Source organism: Rhipicephalus sanguineus, chromosome 8 (assembly GCF_013339695.2).
Source record: "Rhipicephalus sanguineus isolate Rsan-2018 chromosome 8, BIME_Rsan_1.4, whole genome shotgun sequence".
Taxonomy (NCBI): domain Eukaryota; kingdom Metazoa; phylum Arthropoda; class Arachnida; order Ixodida; family Ixodidae; genus Rhipicephalus; species Rhipicephalus sanguineus.
In genome coordinates, this window is record NC_051183.1 from 14,244,273 (window position 1) to 14,269,337 (window position 25,065).

General features: G+C 46.9%; 2 protein-coding genes across 2 annotated transcripts in view; both read right to left on the reverse strand.

Moving 5' to 3' along the window:
* Positions 1-25,065, reverse strand: part of LOC119401424 (venom metalloproteinase antarease-like TtrivMP_A) — a 179,457-nt gene that overhangs the window by 71,586 nt on the left and 82,806 nt on the right. The window lies entirely within an intron of this gene.
* Positions 1-25,065, reverse strand: part of LOC119401423 (venom metalloproteinase antarease-like TtrivMP_A) — a 41,266-nt gene that overhangs the window by 4,238 nt on the left and 11,963 nt on the right. The window contains exons 6-12 of the mRNA XM_037668212.1: positions 24,023-24,165; positions 22,211-22,282; positions 21,439-21,563; positions 15,298-15,347; positions 12,147-12,255; positions 11,940-12,071; positions 9,967-10,123 (exon numbers count right to left, since the gene is read on the reverse strand). Of these exons, the coding sequence (XP_037524140.1) occupies positions 9,967-10,123; positions 11,940-12,071; positions 12,147-12,255; positions 15,298-15,347; positions 21,439-21,563; positions 22,211-22,282; positions 24,023-24,165 (788 nt within the window). The remainder of the gene's footprint in view (positions 1-9,966; positions 10,124-11,939; positions 12,072-12,146; positions 12,256-15,297; positions 15,348-21,438; positions 21,564-22,210; positions 22,283-24,022; positions 24,166-25,065) is intronic.

Here is a 25,065-nt window from a genome sequence, read left to right on the forward strand (position 1 = left end):
GGCTTAGCGAGTGCTTTGGAATGCGTTGTGGTGAAAACTTTCAGGTACTTGGACGATTACATGGCTTTTGTTGAAGATTGTCGGTGTGTGCGCACAGCGCAGCTGTTTTAAAACTGTTCAAGGAAATGAGGTCCGGGTTGAAGTTTACTTGTGAGGTTCCCAAAAGCGGGTGTATACAGTTCTTAGATCTATGTTTAATGTTTGGTGGAAGCCATGTAGGCTGGATGTATGCCCCCCGCAGCGTCAAGCCTATTATCCATTTCCGTTCGGGTGTCTCAAAAATTGTGAAGGATGGTGTAGCGATGTCCTACCTGAAGGAGTCGTTCAAGAAGGCTTGCGCTCATCGCTTGAACGAAAGTTTTGCGACACAGATTGAGAGGCTCGAGCACTCATGGTTCCCTGAGCACCATTTAGCCGTCCTAGGCGAAATAATTTTGCAAAAGGTGAAGATGGAAGCGAGGGGTATAAATCAAGTTAAAGACGTGGCACCTTTTGTAAGCATCCCGTACCATCACGGAGTATCCCATCGGTTGAAAAAGGAGGGCACTAGGTTCGGTTGCGGTGTGGTTTTTTCGGCCGAGGACAAGCTTGGCCGGATTTTCGTGGCTGTGGATAAGAAGTTGTTGGGGCAGAGCAAGCGGCATCACGGGTGTGATACCAAGCACCGCGAAAAATTTGTTCAATGCGGCCGGGGAGTGGAGTAGCATATACTCTTATGTGGGAAGTGCACCGTCGGGCAGACGGGCCGGTGTTTCATTCATTCACAAAACTTTATTAAGAGTCCTGAAGCCCGGTCTTTTCAGACCGAGGCGGGCCGCGTCCACGTCGGCACCGTTAGGCCGACGTGGCTTCATTGAGTGAACCACCTTTCGAACCTGTCATTACATTGTAGGGAGTGCGGCTGCGCGCCCTTGCTGTCGAATGCGAGGGTGCTTTAAAGATTAAAAGAGAAAGTTGCGCGAGCAATTGAAGAAGCGTCTTTCATTAACACATCTGGCGAGACATGCGTAGCGAGGCCCTTGATCATGTTGCATGCCACCGAATTGGGTTTCTTGAGCACCAGCCGCTAAATCAAATCTTGTTTGTTCCTGTTTAGTTTTCGACCACGTGAATCTTTGCACGAGTATCTATATGTGTGTATTTTTCAATAAACCACTGTTGATAGTTTGCGCTGTGTTCGTGTGGTGCTTTCTTTGTCCCTGTTTTTTGCGCTAAAGTCTACTAAGATGCTGAAGCAACTCGCCCAACAAGCCACATTAAAGGGCCCCTAAACCACCCAGAGGTCGAAATTTAGCTGTGGCTTTGCAGTTGTGCACGAGACTGCAGCGAACGCTGGCGGAGTTGCACGCGCTTTCTCGTTTCGCTCTTTCCTTCGCTAGGCTGCGTTCGTCGGCTCGTCTAGTTGCGTGACGTGACTGTGTATCGAACATAAAATAACACGAGTTAACATGAAAATCATGACACGCATGTCATGTACAGCATGACTTACGTGTCACGATCGTGGCGCGCTGGCGGCCGTTTCGCTAGCTTGATATACACCAAAATTGGTATTTTTTGACGTGACCGTGTGAGGAACATAAATAATACGAGTTAACATGAAAGTTATGACACGTATGTCATGTACAGCATGACTTACGTGCCACGCTCATGGGGCGCTGGCGGCCGTTTCTCTAGCTTGATCGACCCCGAAGTTCGTATTGCGCGATGTTACTGTGTGACGAACATAAATAATAGGAGTTAACATGAAAACCATGACACGCATTTTCCTCAATGACATACAAGACGATGTATGCAGCTCTTTGCTGGCTGCTTCGCATTACATCGATTCCCACAATGCGTGGGATCTGCCGGCTTTTTTTTTGTCGAAAATAAAAACAACCAGGCAGATTTTAGCGAAAAAATAAATGCTTGATTCAAGGGTAATTTAAGGCGACAGGCAACATAAAGTGTAGTGGGGAAGAGAGACAGCGAGACAGCATCGAGTGGAAGAAGACCAAGACGAAGAGCCGATCGAGAGCGCGCGTTACAGTGTTCGACACCGCTGAACCCAGGCCTCTGGTTTTGTTAATAAACCCCCTTATAATTTGGTGGAGTCGCTGGGTACCCTTCGAAGCTGGATCTCCGAAGCCGCACCTTACCTCCAGTGTCAGCAATGCCGGAAGAATCCACCAACCAAGGTACCTCCCAGATTCCAGCCACTGCATGTCCCGGCGTGTTGCCACTGCGTCACCCGCCGATCTTCAGCGGCACTGACGACCAAGACGTTGAGGAGTGGTTGGCTACATACCACAAGGTGAGCGCAGCGAACAAGTGGAACGATGCGGCTAAGCTGACTTATGTTAGCTTTTACTTGGCCGGCGTCGCTAGTCTCTGGTTGCGGAATCACGAAGCTGATATTACCAGCTGGGCTTCGTTCAAGACGGCCTTTTCAGAAGTCTTCGACCGCCCCGCTGTACGAAAGCTCCGCGCGGAACAGCGACTTCGTGAGCGCGCTCAACAGCCAGGAGAGAACTTCACCAGCTACATTGAGGACGTTGTCGACTTGTGCAAGCGTGTGAACCCATCGATGCTCGAAGCAGACAAGATCAAGCAGATTCTCAAGGGAATAGCCGATGACGCATTCCAGATGTTGTTAGCCAAGGACCCACAAACCGTAGCTGAACTGGTCAGTTTGTGCCAGAGCTTCGACGAGTTGCGCAAGCAACGCGCCCAGACACGACGCTTTCTGGAACATCGTGACTCGATCGCAGGTTTGACTGTCGGAGACCAGAATTCCATGTTGGCTCAGATAAAACAGTTTGTGCGTGAGGAGGTCGCTCGGCAGCTCTCCATTTTATCAAGCACGCCCGAACCAGCACAGACACATCATCTGGCCCCAGCTATACGACAAGCTATCCAAGAAGAGGTAACTGACGCTCTGCCTTTCCCTCGTTCACCACCTCTGGAGGCTGCGCCCTTGACGTACGCACAGGTCGTCGCAGCGAGAGCGCCCCGTCAGCCAACTTATTCTCCCTCGCCGGTGCCTGTTCAGTCATCACCAGTTCCGTTCGGCCGACCCGTCGCTACGTGTCCTAACCCGTGGCGCACCACAGACAACCGCCCTATCTGCTATTCTTGCGGCTATGCAGGGCATGTGGCACGTTTCTGCCGCCGCCGCCGTCTCGTCCACACAGATACATTGCCACGATATTCGCACGACCCTCGACGGTTTAGCAGCACAACACGGCCACAAGAATCTTCTTCAGCCGACCGCCTTCCCTCAGTTAGCCGCCGATCTCCATCGCCCCGACGTCGCTCCTTGTCACCTATGCGCCGTCGACCCTACCCTTCAGACACGGAAAACTAGATGCCGCAGTTCCCGAGGCACGAACTGCGTCGTCGTCGAAAGAATCAAGTCCTCGCATTTCTCCGGCAAACCTCATCGAAGTTTTTGTGGATGGCTTTCGTACCCTTGCGCTTGTGGACACTGGTGCTGCCGTTTCAGTGATAGATTTAAAACTTTGCCGATTGCTTCGGAAGGTCACCACGACGTCAGAGGGATTGTCCCTCCGTACCGCCAGTGCTCACCATATTCGGCCATCAGCTGCCTGCACTGCCCGCGTTCTCATCCAAGGTGTTTTGTATACCGTTGAATTTCTTGTGCTACCTGCGTGTTCGCATGATGTGATTCTCGGCTGGGATTTTCTCTCTCGTCATCATGCGGTTATCGACTGTGCTCGTGCCGAAGTTGCCTTCTCTGCGTTGTGTTCCTCATCGCCTGAAGCTACGTTGAACAAGCTCTTTGTCGCCGACGATATCGACATACCACCCAATAGCGCAACCTTTGTTCCCGTGTCCTGTGCCGATCTGTCCGAGTCTCCAGTTTTGTTTACTCCCTCCCAAACCTTCCAACGTCGCAGGAGCCTCGCGTTGCCTTTCGCTATTCTCGACATAACCACCGGCGTTACGAACTTATTTGTCACCAATCCCTTGCCGTCTACATCAACCTTACTCCGCGGAGAATGCATTGGCACATATCAAGAGTTGGACGATACTTCCATCTTCGGCCTTGGCGGCGCGAGTGATTTGCTCCTTAATGCACTGACACCATCTGCCTGTACGCCCGATCGCCCGACTATTGATGCGTTTGGACCCTCAATTGATGGCGACCTTGAAGAAAAACGCCGAGAGCAACTCCTCGAACTTCTGCACCAGTTTCGCGGCTCGTTTGATTGCCAGCAGACGTCGTTAGGTCGAACACACACCGTTGTCCATCACATCAACACCGGCTCACAAGCGCCTCTGCGACAGCGCCCCTACCGCGTGTCTCCTGCTGAGCGTCGAGTGATCACCGACCAAGTAGACGACATGCTTCAACGCGGCGTCATTCGGCCGTCCAGCAGTCCCTGGTCGTCACCTGTTGTCCTCGTGAAGAAGAAAGACGGCTCGATTCGCTTCTGCGTCGATTACCGCCGTTTAAACAAAGTTACGCGCAAAGATGTGTACCCTTTTCCACGCATCGATGACGCCCTGGACTGCTTGCAAGGCGCTGAATTCTTCTCATCACTAGACTTACGGTCCGGCTATTGGCAGGTCCCCATGGCACCATCAGATCGCCCGAAAACTGCTTTCGTGACACCCGATGGCCTATACGAATTCAATGTTATGCCCTTCGGCCTTTGTAATGCGCCAGCAACATTCGAAAGGATGGTGGATAGCGTCTTGCGTGGGTTAAAATGGAAGACATGCCTTTGTTACTTGGATGATGTCGTTGTCTTCTCCCCCGATTTCGACAGTCACCTGCGTCGTCTCAAAGAAGTCTTGAGCTGCCTCACGCGTGCAGGCCTTCAGCTCAACATCAAGAAGTGCCGCTTTGGAGCTCGCAAGCTTACAATACTGGGCCACGTTGTCTCAAAGGAGGGCGTCCTCCCTGACCCGGAGAAGCTTCGGGCAGTTGCTGAGTTCCCGAAGCCTACGACCGTGAAAGCGCTTCGCAGCTTCGTCGGTCTCTGCTCATACTTTCGCCGCTTTGTGAAGAACTTCGCTTCTGTAATCGCACCGCTCACAAAGCTGCTCACTGGTGATGGACACCTCTCTGATTGGTCGCCAGCATGCGATGATGCTTTCGCAACATTACGCCATCTCCTGACTTCGCCACCCATTTTACGCCACTTCGACCCTACTGCTCCAACCGAAGTGCACACGGATGCCAGTGGCATTGGCCTTGGCGCTGTCCTTGCTCAACGCAAGCCAGGCTTCTCCGAGTATGTCGTTGCGTATGCTAGTCGCGCCCTCACAAAGACAGAGTGCAAATACTCGGTTACCGAAAAGGAATGTTTGGCCATTGTTTGGGCATTACAAAAATTTCGCCCGTACGTGTACGGCCATCAGTTTGATGTCGTTACCGACCATCATTCCCTTTGTTGGCTTGCTTCATTGAAGGATCCTTCGGGCCGGCTTGGGCGTTGGGCGCTCCGTCTACAGGAATTTGATATTCGCGTGATTTACCGCTCCGGACGCAAGCATACCGACGCCGACGCACTTTCTCGTTCGCCCCTGCCTTCCGTTGCACCCGTTTCACTTGCCGAGGCTACTATCGCCAGCATTGATCTCGCTGACATGCCTTCGGAACAGCGCAAAGACCCTTGGATAGCATCGCTCATAGACGTTCTCTCCACGTCTTCGGCGGCACCATGCCATCGGCTACCTCGTGCATTACGCCGACAAGCCCCTCATTATGCGATACGGGATGCCATGTTGTATCGCCGCAACTATCAGCCAGATGGTAGAAAGTGGCTTCTTGTTATACCTCGCCATTTGCGCTCCGACCTGTGCACGTACTTCCACGCAGACCCACAAAGCACCCACGCTGGCGTTTTGAAAACTTACGACCGATTTCGCCAGCGATTCTTCTGGCGTGGAATGTACACATACGTTCGCAAGTACATACGTTCTTGCACTGAGTGTCAGCGGCGGAAAACAACTTGTCATGCGCCTGGCGAATTGCAACCTTTGCCGTGTCCAGCTCGCCCGTTTGATAGGATTGGCATAGACCTCTACGGCCCCCTTCCTTGCACACCTGCTGGCAACCGATGGATTATTGTGGCCGTTGACCATCTTACCCGTTATGCCGAAACCGCCGCTCTGCCAGCCGCTGCAGCTCGTGATGTTGCCTTGTTCATCTTGCGCAGCTTCGTCCTTCGCCATGGCGCGCCACGTGAGCTGCTTAGCGATCGAGGGCGTGTCTTTCTTTCGCAAGTCGTACAGGAGCTTCTCACTGAGTGCAATATTATTCATCGCTCCACTACGACCTATCACCCGCAGACGAACGGTTTGACGGAGCGCTTTAACCGCACTCTCGGTGATATGCTCTCCATGTACATATCATCCGATCATTCCAACTGGGACTTAGTGCTTCCGTTCGTGACGTATGCATATAACACGGCCACACAAGCCACTACTGGGTTTTCAGCTTTCTTTCTCCTATACGGACGTGAGCCCTCTTCGATGCTTGACACAATCCTTACATACCGCCCGGATGCTTCTGAATACCGCCCGGCCTCTGAACTCGTTCAATGTGCCGAAGAGTGCCGCCAATTAGCGCGGTCATTTACATCCGTCGCACAAGGTATTCAAAAAGAACGACTTGACCAGGACAAGCCTGCCCACACGTTCCCCGTCGGCTCGTTCGTGTGGCTTTCTATTCCGTTCCAGTCTCCCGGCCTCTCCCGAAAGTTTGCACCCAAGTACACCGGTCCGTACCGCATCGTTCAATGCACGTCACCGGTCAACTACGTCGTCGAACCAGTGACACCTCCCACCGACAGACGATGTCGTGGCCGTGAAACAGTCCACGTCAGCCGCCTAAAGCCCTATTATGATCCGCTTGTGCTTGCTTCGCCTTGAGTCGCCAGGACGGCTCCTCTTCGACACCGGGGCAAGTGTAGTGGGGAAGAGAGACAGCGAGACAGCATCGAGTGGAAGAAGACCAAGACGAAGAGCCGATCGAGAGCGCGCGTTACAGTATTCGACACCGCTGAACCCAGGCCTCTGGTTTTGTTAATAAACCCCCTCATAAAAGTTAATATTTTGCTGATTTCAACACGAACAGAATAGTTGGCTAATTAAAGTTAATTTATTAGTTAGCGCCAGAGGTCGGCAAAAAAATGTGGCACTCACTCAGACTCACTCACGAAACATATCTTACCCTTAGAGCTCACTCGGACTCAGACTCACCAAACCTTTCCTCATCCGGACTCACTCGGACTCAGACTCACTATAATTTTTCTCAACCGGACTCACTCGGACTCAGACTCACCAAAATATAATTCACTCGAACTCACTCAGACTCAGACTCACGGCTCGATCTGAGTCTGAGTGAGTCTGAGTGAGTCGACTCATGAGTCCGCTAGCCTTTTTCTACCATAATGTCAATGCTCTTTAACGCCAGTATCTCGCATAATCGGTGCGCTACTTAGCACCTTTTGATCTCGTACCTTCAAATACGAGTTATCTGACTTTGTAGTTCAATAGAGACCGTTTTATTGAAAGAGATGACTCACACGAGATATTTTTATCAGAAACTTCCCATGAAGAAGTTTGCGGGGGGAGGTCAAGGCACCTCCTCCCCCTCTCCCTCCTCATCTCACGCCTCTGATCAATAAATATTGAGCTGACGTATGAACGGTAGCGCGTTGACATATGCGGGACTACACGTGAGTATAAATGTGAGCCGACATAAGGCTGATAGTAATGCTGAAGTTGAGTAGACAGGACCATAGGTCGGCAAAAAATGTGGAGCTCACTCAGGCTCACTCATGCAATATATTTCGCCCTTAGGGCTCACTCGGACTCAGACCCACCAAAATTTTTCCTAACTGAACTCACTTGGACTCAGACTCACAAAAACTTTACTCACCCGAACTCACTCAGACTCCGACTCCCGTCTCGATATGAGTCTGAGTGAGTCTGAGTGAGTCGACTCATGAGTGAGTTTGCCGACCTATGGTTAGCGCTTAGTCATAAAAAATACGAATACAAATTGGCCGCCATCCCGCCCTGCAATCGTGAATCTCCAGTGAAGCCCTTTCAAACGCCACACAAGCTGATTGAGGGGGAGGGGTTATGTTTTATTATTGCTTTAGAGTAATGGCAGTGGTAATCGCTTTGTTGTCCCTGTAGTAGACCGTGATTGCTTGCGCGACCATTTTCAGCAAAACGCATTGGTTCCTTTTGTCGAGCATTGTATTCACGCTGTTCTTCTGGTGCTTTTAATTTACGTGGTCTATCCATGGTAGTCTTAGAATGAACTGAATGAGTTGCTGGAGGGGCCTTTATATATGAAAGCGGAAAACACATGCCGGGAGAAGGAAGTGCCGTTTGACGTCATTCGAAGCCCTCGTGTGGAGTGCAACGAAGCTTCAACCTAATCTTTACCGGGACCCTGTGGGAGGCTGTTCCCATTATTCACAGGCGATTTATTATCGATCATGCGGTTTTGATGCCTTTTTAGTGCTTTTCTTTATTGAAACAAACACTGAGATCTATGCTGTATGCCTGATTGCAAAGGAAGATATGTCGTTTGCCTTTAGTTGTTCAACGATCTTTAAACCACCTACCGCCAGGTACAGAGATTAACTTTATTTGCATCCCGGGAACATAGTTCCTAAGAACCCGCCGACAGAATCGCCCGTGATGGGGTCGGGAACCAAAGGTTTCCGATCACTTCACAGGCTCCCTGGACCACCCAGAGTTGGTGAGCAAGATCTGGACTTTCGATGCGTTTTAAGTCCGTCTTGTTGACGTGGTGCATCCTTGTGGAAACGCGCAAACGAGGACACCGCCACATCAAATGAGGAAAGATTGCGAGTTGATTGCATGCCGAGCAGTTCAGTGAAATGTCTGTATACAGGGCCATAGTGGCCGGCGACGGGAAAGATCTTGCCTGGAGGTAAACCACGGTAAACCACGTGAACTCGTGAGGGAATAATGTGTGTTTAGTAAGAATGCTCTGACCACCCAAAAAGATTTGGTTGGTCGTAATGTAATTCAGCGCAAAAGACAGGCAACAGACGAGCGAGAGGACAAGGACACAGCGCATTCTTCCAACTAAAGTTTATTGGATTGGGACGCATGTATATATACACACAGGGAAAGCAAGAAAAGAAAAAACCAGGAAGTAAAAACCACAAGGTGAAATCAAGAAAAGTGCCGATAAGTCACACACGTGTGCCAACACCGCCCCCCTTCCCATGTCTCGCCAAAAACAAAAGCTCTTTATCAGAAAGATGCAAGGAAGGCACGCTTACGCATGCCTTCCGCCCACAGAGACTGTCTGTCCACGGAGTCTGTTAGTTCCCAGAGGTTGAAATTTAGTTGTGGCGTTGCAACTGTTCACGAGACTACAGCGCACGCTGGCCGAGTTACGCGCGTTTGCTAGTTTCGCTCTTTCCTTCACTATGCAGCGTTCACCGGCTCGTCTGCCCACCTCTCCGAAAGCCTTTCCTCAGCGTCGCAGGTGAAAACGCAAGGAGCACGAGCATCTGCTAGCAGAGCAGCACGCGAGCGTCTGCGGTGACTAGTGGGATTTGCCCAATTTCTGTGCCAGATACGCGCAATGAGTTGTGTGTGACACCACTAAATTTTCATGCCAAGGAGAGGTATGCAACTTCGCTGTAAAAGAAAGAAATAGAGGAAGCAATAAAGAGAAAATTAGCAAAACTTAGAAAAACAGTAACAGCCAGGATTAGGTGGGCGCCCATCAGCTCCGCTGTCTATTTGACATTGCGCCTACAGTGCAAGCTACGCTAATTCTTTTTCTACCCGGTTATTGCTAATTTACATCCCTGCGTTGAAGAATCATTTGACGTGATGCAAGGCACTGGAGTCGGTGATATATTTGCGAATGTGTTATAGCGTAACTCCAGGCAAGTTAGAGTTCGTGTTCTCTATTCTGGACATAACAGAGCGTGCGAATGAGCAACTCACCTTCAAGGCAAATGCTTTCACTTTCAAGCCCTTTGAGGCATGAAAAATTCTCTTTCTGCAGTAATACTTCACTCGCACCGTTTCGCCGGGATATTCTCGGTGCTTAGTCATGTAATTCACATTGGTCAGTACTCTTTTACACTCGGATGTAAGACGCCTGTGTTGATTAAAATAATAGCGAAACATTTTGGAAATCTGGGCAGTTGCGCGGCATTTAGGATCATCAACATACAGCAAAACTTTGGGCAAATGTAGAAGATGGATACAAATGAATGGCTTATTTCATTTATTCCCAATTCGTGTGTTTGCGGTTGGAAACATTTATTATAATGAATACAAGCTCAAACCGAATTTTTTTAGCTCTCACACCGTATTCCATGATTATGCCGAAAAATACTTCCATTATTGGTGGAATTTCGTAATATTACATTAACGGTGAAAAGGAAGATTGCGAAAACAATGAGAGGTAAACGTGGCGATATAGTAGAAGGTGCCTGACCATAAATATAATGGCAAACGAAAAGTGACAGAGGCGATCGCAGTTGGCAGTCCTATATGTGCTCTCATGTGTCGCCCATTTGCACTTTATGCTTACATCCGTATAGTTTATGCTAATTTTTGTTGCTCACGCCATTTAACTAGACGAGATGCCCCGGCTGTAAAATTAGCGTTAATGATGAAATAAGTTGAATATGTACACCTTGCTCTCAGTGATAATTTGATGAGATATCTTGATAACCCTACAATGACAGTATTGTGAGTCAGCTACAAGAAGAACCCAGTGGGAAACTCGGCATAATCTCACTTTCAAGGTGAACGATCGCTGTGCTAGAAAAGAATTCGTGTGCAGTTTACAGAATGAAGGTATGAAATTGGTGGCTGCTTCCAGGATCCGTGTACTACGTTAGAAGTATATCCCAAGCCTGAGGGCCTATAAATACATATTTCCCTATTTCGCTACTTTCAGAGCTTTGTTTGTATGCAGTGACTTCATGAAGCACAACTTTTCCTCATTCTCACGTAACCTTTCACAACATAGTCCATTAAGTTGTGTAGGCAAGAATTGTCACAAACCATTCGGCGCGTGCTGGCCTGCAGTGCATAACAGAATGAAGGAAGGAAAGGAATGAAAGGCAGAAAACTGATTCTAGGTGACCCCTCTTCCCCTTCCCGTTTTGTAGTGTGCTATGAGATGTTAGTTTATTCTTCATCATCGGAAAATTTGTCATGATGCCTTCAGATAGGGAAGTTTCTGAACTCAGGAGGCTCGAAAAATACACGACGCCCAATGCACGCAAGCGCCAGTGCCTTGTTGAATTTCACTTGTAACACAGTACGATTATGACAAATACGTCTTTCGCGTAAAGTACTTTTGCCTAAGAAATTTTATGGTGATACGACCACGGCGCGAACGAAGGGCGAAAGCTAGACGTGCAGCCAGACCATGTATTTAGATAGTCCCTCATATCCCCATCACTAAAATAATGAGTATCATCTTATACAAGATGTATGACCCTGTACGTTCGTGAAGATATCATTGCAACTCGCACACCAATTCACATTCTCCATCTAGCGTGACAAGAGTTCCGACATGTGGACCATTTTCGCAAAACTTTACTAGTAAACGTGCGAGTAACTTAATGAGGATACCTTTCTTAGCAAAACTCGTGTGAAAGCATTTTGGGTTATTTATAGTATGCGTCATATGCATCACAGAAGGATGCACTGACAGATTTTGTACGTATGTTCCGCTGATTTATTACAATTCGTCGAGGGCGGGCCTTTTAGTGTATTACTGAATTGAAAAAGATGTTGCTTTTTCCCCCTTCGGAATGTCTCTCAGCCTGCAGACTTTGCCAGTTCTTGACTATTCCTCTGCATTAGGTTTCATTTCTTTGTCACTGAATCACAAAGTTAAAAATACTTGTGTTCTTCGAAACGAAAAATATATATGCTTGCATCATCGAGCTTACCGATAAAGGTCTCGTATGCTGTCTTCACTGCAGGCAGAAAGCCGATATTTCCTTAATCCTCCATCCACATAACTCATCAGATATCCCTGTTCCCACGGACATCTCGGGGTTGTGTCGTGGTCTGAGCCCAATCTACGACATCGAAAGAGTAGTCCGTTATTTGAGATAATTTTATATTGCTCTGTGCTTGCGACAAATTGCACTTACATGTGCGCTAGCTCATGGGCCGCTGTGTTTACTCCCAAGTAAGTGGTGGCCGTATCTTCCGCCACGCCTACTCCATGGGAACTGCAGACAGCGGCCATATATGCTCGTCCTGGAAAAGAAAGGACACAAAAAGGAGACTAATTTTTTCCATATTACCAATTTATCAAAAATACATAAAACTGCGTCGAAGAGCCCTCTGCAGCTCATTGCCCAAATGTCAGAAGGTTGATGGCGAAGGACTAGCAGAATTTAATGGAACTAAAATATGAAGCATGGTCCCCTTTGAGATTAAAACTGCCCATATTTCAGCCTAGCATGCAAGTCATTTTTTCTATCAGTTCAAGACGTGTAAACCTGTGTGTACGTTGGTAGAATTTCATTTTCGTTGTGTTCTCTTTGATAAATTCCCATGTATAGCAAGCTACAAGTTACAAGCTAATAAACATGTTTGTATTACAAGAGCAAATGTAGACGTCTATATCTATGTGTTTATACAATCGTTTATTTTTCTCTTAGTTGCTCTGTGCATTTTTTGTTGCACGTTGTATTGGACCGGCCAGTAGCCACTTTAGGTTATCGGTTCAAATAATCGTTGCATTTCAGTGTTCTGTTCACGAAAATAAAGATTGATTGATTGATTGATTGATAGATAGATAGATAGATTGATTGATTGATTGATTGATTGATTGATTGATTGATTGATTGATTGATTGATTGATTGATTGATTGATTGATTGATTGATTTAACGGATCACGCGCAATTCGTGTGCAGCGAACATTGCTCGTATTCGTGTTTCCTAATAAAACTAGGGCCTTCCTCGTGGTTCTTTAACTCGCAGAAGTTGCAGGGAATGCTGCAGCAGTGTGAACGCGATAAGTTCCTGAATCGCCCTGAGGTCGGAAATTGTTTTCATGTTCTCTCAAGCGTGGTAGTTCACATTTAACATCTAGTAACCAATGGCCCCTCAGATTGCACAGTAATAACAAATGGGGTAGTAGTAACAAAGGATCATCGTCTAATCTGCCTTTATCCGTACCTTCCCTTGACATGTAGCAGGTTGAAACAATAAAATGAAATGAAATTCATTAGAGATACGGCCACACAGCCACCGAGGTTTGTTTCTCTCTTTCACTTCCCTCCCCAGTGTGGTCCAACTGTCCACCGAGACCAGCGATACAAGCCATCACGGCGCATGCGCGTGCAAGCTGGACTGCGCAGCCTCCTACCCATGAAATGTGGGGTTGCATAACGGGGTAAGAATTGTTTGTATGCAAAGGAACCGTCATGTTATTTGCGGTAGCTATGCGCCTTGCCTTGTAGTGGGCAACGTGTAATGTTTTTCTTTGTGATACGTGTATTGTTTTTAGCGTGTATCCACACGACGGACCAAATCCGTCTTTTCCGCGGCGGACGGCGAGTCACGTGACCCCGCGTCACGGATTTGTGCCAGTCGTGCTACGTCCGCGGACCTCGCGGACAGAAAATGCCAAGCTATTTTTTCGCATCCGGTGTTTGGCGGTCAAACAACGCAGATTTAGCTGAGGGTGTCATTATAGGTCTGGAAACAAGCGCATCTTTTTTAAGGGTTTTGCGACGAGCGCCACTTCTTTTTCCTTTTTTCTTCGTTCTGTTGGGGCTTTTGCGCGGGCAGTGCGATCAGTTCGCTCTACCTACGCGACTGCAACTTCTGCGACGACGCAACTTTTTTAAAGACGATAGTCTTTCTTGGGGAACTTAAACGCAGAAATTTTGGTCTGTCTTTCTGTCTTTCTGTTTGTCGGCACGTCACCCGATTCAGCCAACCGGCCAAAGTTGAACCACTTGCTTACCGCCCACCCATCTTCAACTGGTACGGCTGTTCATACTTGTGAACGTTGTCGATCAAAAAGTAAATATTACGCATATCTGAGGCGTAACATCATTAGGTAAGTATTAGGTGGTGTGTTCCTTTAATAGAAAATACATAGATACGCAATTTTAAAGACCTTGATGGTATGCGTTTAACGTTGAGACAGTAACGCGTTTATTAAAAGATTGCCACAGCTGAAGCGATCAGCGGTCCAAGCCGAGCAAGCGCGAGCGCCAACAACAACCGTCTTCGTCTTCTTCTTTCGCAGGCGTTCTTGTCTGCGCCCTACCGTGTTACAAATCACGCCCCCGCGGAAAAGGAGCCATCCTGGCGACCTAAGGAACAGGTGTAACTGGTGGGTCATAATGCGGCTTCAGTCGATCGACGTGAACAGTCTCGCGGCCGCGACGACGGCGGTCCGTAGATGATTGAACAGGCTCAATCATATAGTTAATTGGGGATGCTTGACGTAGGACGCGGTAGGGGCCTTCGTACTTAGGCAGTAGCTTTGTGGAAAGGCCAGGAGCGGAGGAGGGAACGCGAAGCCACACCAACGTTCCAGGCGAATACGACTGAGGAGGCAGGTTTTCGTCGTGACGGTCCATCTGGCGCTACTCGCCCTACAATGTTACAACCCTAGTTTCTTAAGGTGCGCTGAAAATGCGACTGCGCTGAAACTTGTCTTCCTCCGTGCCCTCTGCACAAGCTCATGTTGTGTTTCGGTTTCGGTTCAGTATTGCATTGTACGAATGACAGGGGGCGCCGCTCTGGCATTCCTGTTTTACCCAGGCGACGTGTAAGTAACACACAGCGCCTCTTCTATCGTCTTTACACGACATTTGCAGCGAAGCACGCAGATACGCGGTCAATTTTTATCTCCGCCGCCTTCGTCTACTCGCTTCGTCGGCCGTCAGGATGCGCTTCGCAGCCGGACGGGTGGCGGAACCATCGTCCGCGGAAGAGATTTCCGCCGAGCCGTCCGTGATGTGGATACACGCTTACGCGCGCGCAAGTGGTTGGTTTTTAGGTGTGTATAAGCTACTGCGTCGTAAGAAGTGATGGATTTGGCAGCATAAAAAGTTGCAGTGTTTTACCAGAGTCCATCTTTACTGTATTGTACAGAAGAACTCTGGTACTTCCGTACAATTCTATACTATACTTCTATAAGATATACGTTGCAGGCTGAGAGCCTGCATAAGTGTTAATAGCATGTTTCAATTCGGAAAATTACGCCAAACACTGCTGAAAATTCTTATGAGCCCTTTCAATTATGTTTTCTTGTAAACATACAATGCACTTACCCGCGATGCCTCTTTCCACCTTTCCGTTCTGCACCTTAACAAGGTCCAGGCTGCAAGTAAAATGTTTAGCATTAACTGGGAAACGACCGAGTTCCGCCCCCAAGGCGAATTATTGCTAACAGTAGCTACATATAACACAGCTGCGTGAAATGTTTACTATTTTATCACCCCCATATATTCGGGCAATAATAAATTACCAGAAATAGTACAAGTACGCAGTTAAGCGCCAACAGATCGCACTCCATGCTCTAGACCACCCCTGATGTGATTAGTGAAATTGCAAGGACGCGAGTACATTGTGCCGCTCCTCACTTCAGTGGGCCTCTCAGTGAGCCTGTGAAGGCGGGTGCAAGGAATGGACTGTCCCTTCGAACCATCCATCCTTTGCACCTGGTGTAAATTGATCGCTTTTTAAAGACGATAGTCTTTCTTGGGGAACTTAAACGCAGAAATTTTGGTCTGTCTTTCTGTCTGTCTGTCTTTCTGTTTGTCGGCACGTCCCTCGATTCAGCCACTCGGCCAAAGTTGAACCACTTGCCCAAGGGCCAGCCGTCTTGAACTGGTATGGCTGTTCATACTTTGAACGTTGTCGATCATAAAGTAAATATCATGCATATCTGAGGTGCAACATCACTAGATAAGTATTAGGTGGCGTGTTCCTTTAATAGAAAATGCATACATACGTAATTTTAAGGACCCTAGTTTCTTAAGCTGCGCTGAAAATGCATAAGAATGGAAGCTTGAGCGAGTTGGTATGCGTTCATCTTTGTTGAAACAGCGCTCACTAGACGACGACGAAGTAAAAGAAGGCACAGGACAGGCGCTGCCTGTCGTGTGCCTTCTTTTACTTCGTCGTCGTCTAGTGAGCGCTGTTTCAACAAAGCTGAAAATTAGGGGTGTGCGAATATTCGAGTTTCGAATTCGAATCGAATAGTACCAAATCGAATAATTCGATTCGACTTTCGAATAGCTAGTATTCGAAGTTTCGAATAATTCGACAAGACGAATATCTAACGCGCGACAAAGGCCAATGGTGCAACTTGGTTAGGGTGGGGTGGCAAAAACTAACGCTAGCGTCGTTACAGTAGACCTTTCGTTAAAATTTTCACTGACATCCTGGTTCAAAAGCGAGCGGATGCTGATCTTAAAGGAGATTATGTCATTTTCGCACGTAGAAAAACACATGAGAAAAATGTCAAGCCCTTCACAACTTCGTTCCCGAAACGAAGGCACAGAATTCTTGCGTATTTCGGTAGCGTATGCCGCAAGCACCGTTAAACGTCCTGACTTTTGCCTGCGAAACCATCGGTCATTGGCTTTGCATGTAAAGATTTGTTAACGCTGGGCAGGCGCCACTGCCGCACCGAACCACTCGTTCAGACTTCCATCGTTTCGGGACGCAGTTAAAACGCTGCTGTGAACGGGCGCCCGAAGTTTTTTGGGCCCGGAGCACCCAACGAAGCACAACATTACCGTTGTCAGATGACCCGTATTGCGCGACCATGGGGAAAAAACTAGCGACCGAACCCGCTCTGTCAGTCGTTAGGAGGTTTGGAGTGGCGCTGCTGACTGGAATGGCGGCTCTTCTATCAACATGCCCACGCGCCCATAAAAACTGAAACAAAAGCCACTCTCGAACAAGTGCGTAATAAAACTCTCGGCACGCCGTAGCGTCCATGATTTTTCCTTTGTGTTGCCGTTACTGGTGGTGCACATTTTGTGTAAATATACTATTCGATATTCGATTCGATATTCGATACTGTTGGCCACTATTCGGCACTATTCGATTCGAATTCGATTCGAGGCGAAATTTCACTATTCGCACACCGCTACTGAAAATGCGACTGCGCTGAAATTTGCCTTCCTCCGTGCCCTTCGCACGAGCTCATTGTTGTGTTTCGGTTTCGGTTCTGTATTGCACTGTACGAATGCCATGGGTTGGTGTTGAAAAACTTTAGTTTTGAGAAGGCCAAGAAGGTGAAAAAAATATTTAAAAAATGAAAAAGCAGCGTTGTGGGCTGCCTTCAGGCTGCCGGTTGTGGGCGCCGCTCTGGCGTTCCTGTTTTACCCAGGCGACGTGTAAATAAAAGAGTGTGTGGAGAGTACTCGTTGAGTGCGGACGTTTCTCTGCTTCAGCGCTTCGCGCCAAACCGCGTTTTCGGGCTGGCTGGCGTCCCCGCCGGTCGCGTTGGTCACCGCCGGTCTTCGCCTAGCTGCTGCTGCGCCGGGACTACCAGCACGCAACACAGCACTCATGTTTCCCGACGTATTGCCAGATGGCGTCCATATCTCACACAGCGCCTCTTCTATCGTCTTTACACGACATTTGCAGCGAAGCACGCAGATACGCGGCCAATTTTTTTTGGTGAGGTTCATAGATGACCATGCGCGAGAATGACCGGCGTAAAGAATTACATACAAGAAGTCATCGTTGCTGAGCCGCCTAACCCTTCCCCTCCCCTTTACGAGTATAGTCATCGTGACATGTTGTACCTAAATGATCTATCACGACTATACTCGTCATCGAGAAAAATTGGTTCCACATGGAACCAATGGAGACTATACTCGTCACAGTTGTGTTTCTTGACGCTAGGTGGCCACACTTGTCCACGAGAAAATTGTGTCTCGGCTTTCATTTTATTGTCATGTGGTGAAGTCATCTTCGAGTTATCTTTCTTACGCAATTAATGAAATAAAGAACCCCACTGAATTGAAATAATGGTACCGTTTTATTCGAAAAAAAAAGCTCTACAGATCTAGCAAAAGAAAGTCCGGTATATTTGGTGCAATTAGAGTGCACTAGAACAGGGGAGTGCTCGGAACGGCCGCAGCACCAATGTACAGAAAGTGAAGCCCAAACAGGGACAATCCGCCTGTAGCGCTGCGATCGGTAGTCTGTAATGTGTCGTCATTTAAGAGTTGCGCGCGGCTCCGCCGAAGTGGTGCAAGGGCAGAATGCCCGCTTCCCACTCAAAAGGCCCGGGTTCGAATCGAAGCTGCAGGTAGTGCGTTTTAGGGGCGAAGCTCCTTAAGGCGGCACCCGTTCGTCCCTCGTAGTCGTAGTAGTGCGTAACCAGTCGTAACGCTAGTACCAGATCTTGACCTCCAACGTGGTGCCGGTGGGAGGTTTTTCCTGTGCGTTGTTGAACAATAAAAAATTCGCAGCGTGCGCGTTAACTAAAAGCCGAATTCTTCTGTCTCTCATTCCCCATTAGCAGCCATTGGCATGTTCCAGTAGGAAACGTTAGTAGAAGTAGAACTGTAAGTGTTAGCTAAAAGCCGACTTCTTCTGTCTCTCATTCCCATTAGCAGCCATTGTTTACCTCCAAGGTAGTGCCTGGTGAGATTTCTCCTATGCGTGATTAAACAATAAAAATTTTGTTCAAAACGCCGTTGTTTGATGAAATAAACCAACGAAAGACGCCAGATGTTTTCTAAAAGCAAAACGAAAGAACGCCAGATGTTTCTAAAGCAAAACGAAAAGACGCCAGCTGCTTAACGAAAGACGCCAGATGTTTTCTAAAGCAATGGTTTTCTAAACAATGAAAATTCACAGCGTACATGTAAAATTAAAGTGAGCAGCAAGTCTTCATAACTCATCGAACCTTTAGTATCAACGCGCCCGATCTCACGTCGGTGATGATGTACTGGGCAGAATTCACGGAAGATTCACGGTTTACCGATGAACCTCCGCAGCTTCGCCCACTCATCATCATTCACTCCGTGGATATGCTGTGATTTTTTTATTCTTCGTGTCACCTTTTAAAGCTGTATTGGTTTTCCTTTGTTTGTTCAAACTAGCTTCTGTTGCGATGTGTTGCTACAAAAAAGTAACGTAAAATGTGAAATGTCGTTGCGAGTCCCGTATTCGCGAAAATTTCGGAGTACATACTTTGCGTATTCGTTCAATCCCGGGCGGTGGCGCTGCAAATTCTTGCGCTCACTGTCAAATTTCTTCTATTTTACTTCACATTTTGCGTTACTTTTTGATGCAACAAGTAGCAACTGAAGCTAGTTTTAAGAAACATAGGAAAGCCAACACAACTGTAAAAGGTGCCACTGAGAATAAAAACCCACTACCTACAGCTGTGATTCGAACCCGGGCCTTTTGAGTGGGAAGCGGCCATTCTGCCCCTGCACCACTTCGGCGGAGCCGCGCGCAACTCTTAATTGACGACATATTGCAGAGTACCGATCGCAGTGCCGCATGCGGATTGACCCTGTTTCGGCTTCATTTTTCGAAGCTCGTTCCGGGCACTCCCCTGTTCTAGTACACTCTAGTACAATATTCTTCTTTCTTTATGGTAGGCAAACGGCTAAAGACGCCTCCTGTTGCACATGCGTGAGAAGATAGAGGCCAACCACCAATGCGTATTTTATTTATCTGATTTATTTTTTATTGAATTTAGACACGTTTATCTTCAGGGGCTTTTGCTTTATTCTTATGCTTTAATATCGTTTTCAACGAACGGTGTTAATTCCGAACTGCATTGTTTTCCCATTGCTTAACTTTTCCTAATTCACGGATTCTTTGGATAATTATCGAAGGAAATCATGTCAGCGACATCATATGTTTACCTATCCTATTTCTAAACGGCGCGTTAATGTGACCAATGACCCGTCCTCTCGTAGAGTTTTAAAGACGATAGTCTTTCTTGGGGAACCTTAAAGCAGAAATTTTGGTCTGTCTTTTTGTTTGTCGGCACGTCACTCGATTCAGCCACCCGGCCAAAGTTGAACCACTTGCCCAAGGGCCAGCCATCTTGAACGGCTGACTAGGTTCATACTTGTGTACGTTGTTGATCAAAAAGCAAACATTACGCATATCTGAGGCGCAACATCACTAGGTAAGTATTAGGTGGTGTGTTCCTTTAATAGAAAATGCATACGTAAATAATTCTAAAGACCCTAGTTTCTTAAGCTGCGCTGAAAATGCGACTGCGCTGAAACTTGCCTTCCTCCGTGCCCTCTGCACGAGGTCATTGTTGTGTTTCGGTTTCGGTTCAGTATTGCACTGTACGAATGCCATGAGGCGCCGCTCTGGCATTCCTGTTTTACCCAGGCGACTTGTAAATAAAAGAGTGTGTGGAGAGTACTCGTTGAGTGCGGACGTTTCTTCTGCTTCGGCGCTTCGCGCCAAACCGCGTGTTCGGGCTGGCTGGCATCCCCGCCGGTCGCGTTGGTCACCGCCGGTCTTCACCTGCTGCTGCGCCGGGACTACCAGCCCGCAACCCAGCACTCCTGTTTCCCGACGTATTGCCAGTTGGCGTCCATATCTCACGTAGCGCCTCTTCTGTCGTCTTTAGACGACATTTGCAGCGAAGCACGCAGATACGCGGTCAATTTTTTACGTATATTGCGATGAATCCATCCATCACAACTACAGGCCAGTAGGCAAAATTTTTATTTTTCTCATTGGTAGCTGAAAGTTTTAATGCAATGAAGACAGGAAACATGAACATGTTGGTAGAACAATGCGTGTGTGTGTGCTGTGTGTGCGTTTTTCGCCAGTGCTTGTCTCTTGAGCTTTTCTTACATTTTATGTCTTCATAAAAGTATCCTTTTTATTCTAACAAGACATTGGAGAGTAGGCGTGCACTCAGTATTACCTACGCAGCCCCTCTGCGGTAAATAGTACAACTTGAACACTATCTATCTATCTATCTATCTATCTATCTATCTATCTATCTATCTATCTATCTATCTATCTATCTATCTATCTATCTATCTATCTATCTATCTATCTATCTATCTATCTATCTATCTATCTATCTATCTATCTATCTATCTATCTATCTATCTATCTATCTATCTATCTATCTATCTATCTATCTATCTATCTATCTATCTATCTATCTATCTATCTATCTATCTATCTATCTATCTATCTATCTATCTATCTATCTATCTATCTAGCTATCTATCTATCTATCTATCTCAACAAAAGACTTCTTCAACAGATAAACCCTGGCTAGTAGCTAGCCGCTTCCGAAACTTAACCGCCGTTTTGCCTTCCGTGGTTCATATGCGACATAATTTATCCACGAAGAAAGCGATTCAGAGGACCAACGTTTCGCCTAGCGACGAGGAACTCCAAAAAAAAAAAAACCTCACAAAGAAATCTGCACACTTCTTTCTTACCCGGTTATAAGAAGCACGGCGTCATGTTTGCCTGGCACCTTTTTTTCAGCTTCAAAGGCTTGCAACTTGTTTAGTGTTTCGGTCGTGTCCGTAGTACCTTGGACATTCGGAGAGAAAGGATATTCCTGTTTGAAAAGAAACCCGTGAAAAAGACAAATTAGTCATACCTGGCCCGTGCACTCAAGCCCATTTTTCTTTATCAGTAGCACTTGCTCCACATTTATTGGTGTTGCTCACCCTGATAAAGTTATTGTTGTGAACCATTTCGATATTAAACACACGTACACAAAGCACCCCCATGAAACAATTGATTGACTTTGTTTTATAAGTAAAAATTGTTATTTTGGGGAACGTTATGGTACCTGGGTATCTCGCCAAACTAATACTGTTTTAACTGCTAGAATAAGCACCCCTTTTCCTGTCATAGATAGTGATATTTAAAGGTTAAAATGAACGCACGGATACAAGACCCGAGCTTCTATCTCTCGAAAAGCACTAGTCGTTAATTTCACTTTAATAACAACGAAGAATGTTTGCGCTGTTGCGCAAGTGCCGAAAGTTAAGCGCATCTGCTTAAACCCTTGCGTCAGGAACATGCAACATTGCATAGAAGCTACAGCTCACACAGAAGCTGCTGTAGCCCTTCTGTCGTCTTGTATTCGAAAGAGAAAAAAATATGCGTTATATTGTATTTTACATATCTGTATGCTGGAATCAGCGCCGCCTTTCCCTATCCCCTATCAAACCTAATGTACTGTAGTGGTGATCTTACCTTCCTCCTTGTTATACCGACGAGAAGAAATCGCACCCTTGGACTGGTCATGTCAAGGTACCGTAAGTTCGCCTAGAATTTGACATTGAGAAGCATAGTACAAGGCGTTGAATGTTAAAATGTGCAAGCGAAAAATTAAGGAAAATATAGCTGCGCTATGATTTCTATTCAATTTATTGTCAATGCTCTCACAACCAAATATTTTATGCTAGCTCTGTTAGCTGCAGAAAAACATGACATTTTAGCCGCAAGGGCGAAGCTATTATTGCGAAAGCAAGAAATTGCAAAGCTATACAAAGTAAGGCAAGCAGCTAGCTCTTTTGGAGCCGATCTCGCGTAACTTACAAAACGCTGGTTAAGGGAATGCAGCCGCTCCAAAGGCCGAAGCAGTTTTCGGACCGTCTGTCCTCCAAACGCGAAGCCTTCAGAACGCGTCAAGTTCACGAACCGTCTCCTGATGTCTTTCGACATAGCGCACGCGCCCGCACCCTTATGAGCAAAGTTCGCAGTTGCTGCTCCAGCGACGCCCCCCCCCCCCCCCCCCCCCCCCTCACTGACGCTCCTTCGCCTGGCAAAAGACGGCCCGGGCGTTTGCCCTCTGCTTGATGAGCCATCGAATGCAGGTTCTACAAGCGGGGCGATATTATCGCTTGCACCCTCTACGTGAGATGGAGATGGCCGGCTCGTTGCATCTCTGCTTCAGCCGCGTTCGTCCCCAGCGTTTGTGTGTTTGTGCTCGCGCGTAAAACATACGATGCTCGGGATGGTGTTATCGATTTGGACTTTATACAGAGCATCACGGCGACGGGAACGGCAAAAGCACCGATAGTGTTCATATAACTGCTATCGCAATAAATATTCGAGGCAACCCTAATATTTTACTTCGGTGTCTTAGGTGACTTGGCCGAATGTTTGCATGAACCACATGGGTTTTTGTCTTTTCTATTTCTTTTTATTGTTTTTATTTGCTCTTTTTTCTTATGTGTGTTAATTTTTATTTTTTTTTATTTATTTCTTTAGTTTTTCCTTCTTTTCTTCATACGTGTGGCTCATACTCGCATACCCTCGCAGTTAATCATGGCATGACCTGCGAGCATGTCATGATACTGATGTCCCGACCGATCAGTCGTTCGGCCCTTTGGAAATCTGGAAGGCTACAGCTCACAAGTACGAAAGTTCACACTCCCATAGCCGGCTGTGAGGGGTTACGCTCCTATACTTTAAGTTCGCCTGACTTTCTGTATATAGCGGCTCTGCTAATGGCAGTGCTTGTAGTTTTTTCTAATTATTTCTCACGCTTGAACCGCTATATTTTAAAACATTTGTAGCTAAACTTATATTCTCATATCGTATCTATCATGAGCCTTAACTAGAGCCAGGTTTTTTATATGGTTCTATTTTTCGAAGACTTTTTTTTACCAAAACCGGAAGTCGGTAAGTGAAACGGAAGTGCTGCGCAAGAAACTAGAGTGTCGCTCGTTGCTCCCGCTACAAAAGCACTTGCATTATATTATGATGCACGCGCGGTCAATGTATTACATTACTTAGCAAAATCAGCATTGATGACAGAAGAGTTTTTCTTTCTATGGTAATAACCAAAATTGCCTAGTCTTCAGGCTACTGGAGGTATGAAAAGAAAGAAATTGCAGATAACAAACTTTTTTTAAAACGCTAAGAGTGTCCGCTTGCATAAAAGGGCAAGAGTAGAAAGCTCCAAAGCAAAAAAGTATGCAACACCGCAGAACACTGGATGCGACGAAAACACGAGAAATTCAACCGCATTAACATTATTAAAAAGACGAGAGGACTTACCGCATTCATGAAGACCGCCATGTAACCAATTAAATCTTCATTGGTGTCAAAGTTACTTTGGTGCTTCCTGTCACAAATAATGTGAAGCTCAACTTGAAATACTTCACCATCACGTCTCTCGTCTAGTCTCCGGCTGCTGATACCTAAAACGGCATGCCGGATAAATCAGTATATTGTAACGTGTGGCTTACGCCGTACCTCTACCAAAAATGTGATGTGTAGTTTACACAGAAGCCTACTTACAATAATAGTCACACAGTGCCTTACGCATTCACCTAAGAGAACTCGGAGAGGAAAGCCATGTTTTTCTTTTTTTACTTCTTTTTTTATCTTTGTAATTTGTATTGATTCCCTCCCCACCCCCACCCCTGAAAGCTTTCTGCTCTTAACGTAGTTTTGCACTGCCTACGAGATCGGTGGCCTTGGAAGCTTTTTGCATCTCACGTGGTTGAGCGATACCTCCTGTGTCGGCCTACCTTTGACCAAGCGACGATATCACGTCATCACGTCCTCATGTAGCGTTACGTCATGTGACGTCACGTTGAGCTCGTAATGTCAAGAAATCTGACGATACGTGATGTCATGTTAGCGTGATATGATGGCGTCATCACATGATGCTTTTTTGTATCATTCGTGTTATTTGTATATTCCTATTCACGCCGCTGACGCCGACGGTCACTTTTCGCGTTTGATGAGGCACGTAATGCTTTTGCCTAAAAATGTAGTCATAGACAAGATGGCGACTGTTCAGCACACAGCCACAATGTCTTACTGTTCATGGTGAGTGCAACCGCACTACGGTGGCTGCTCCCTATCATTACTGCTTTTTTTGTCTCGCTTTCATTTGCAAATTGGAAATTGTTTAGCGATTCGTATAGGCTCCCAGAGGAAAGGCAACAGTCCGTGTCCGAAAACGTTCGATACAGGCGCTCTTCTTTTTACGCAAGTGGTACTGTGAAACGCGTGTAAATTTGCGAGAGTTCAATAGTAATAATAATATGCGGTGTTTAACGTGCGAAAATCACGATATGTTTATGAGGCAC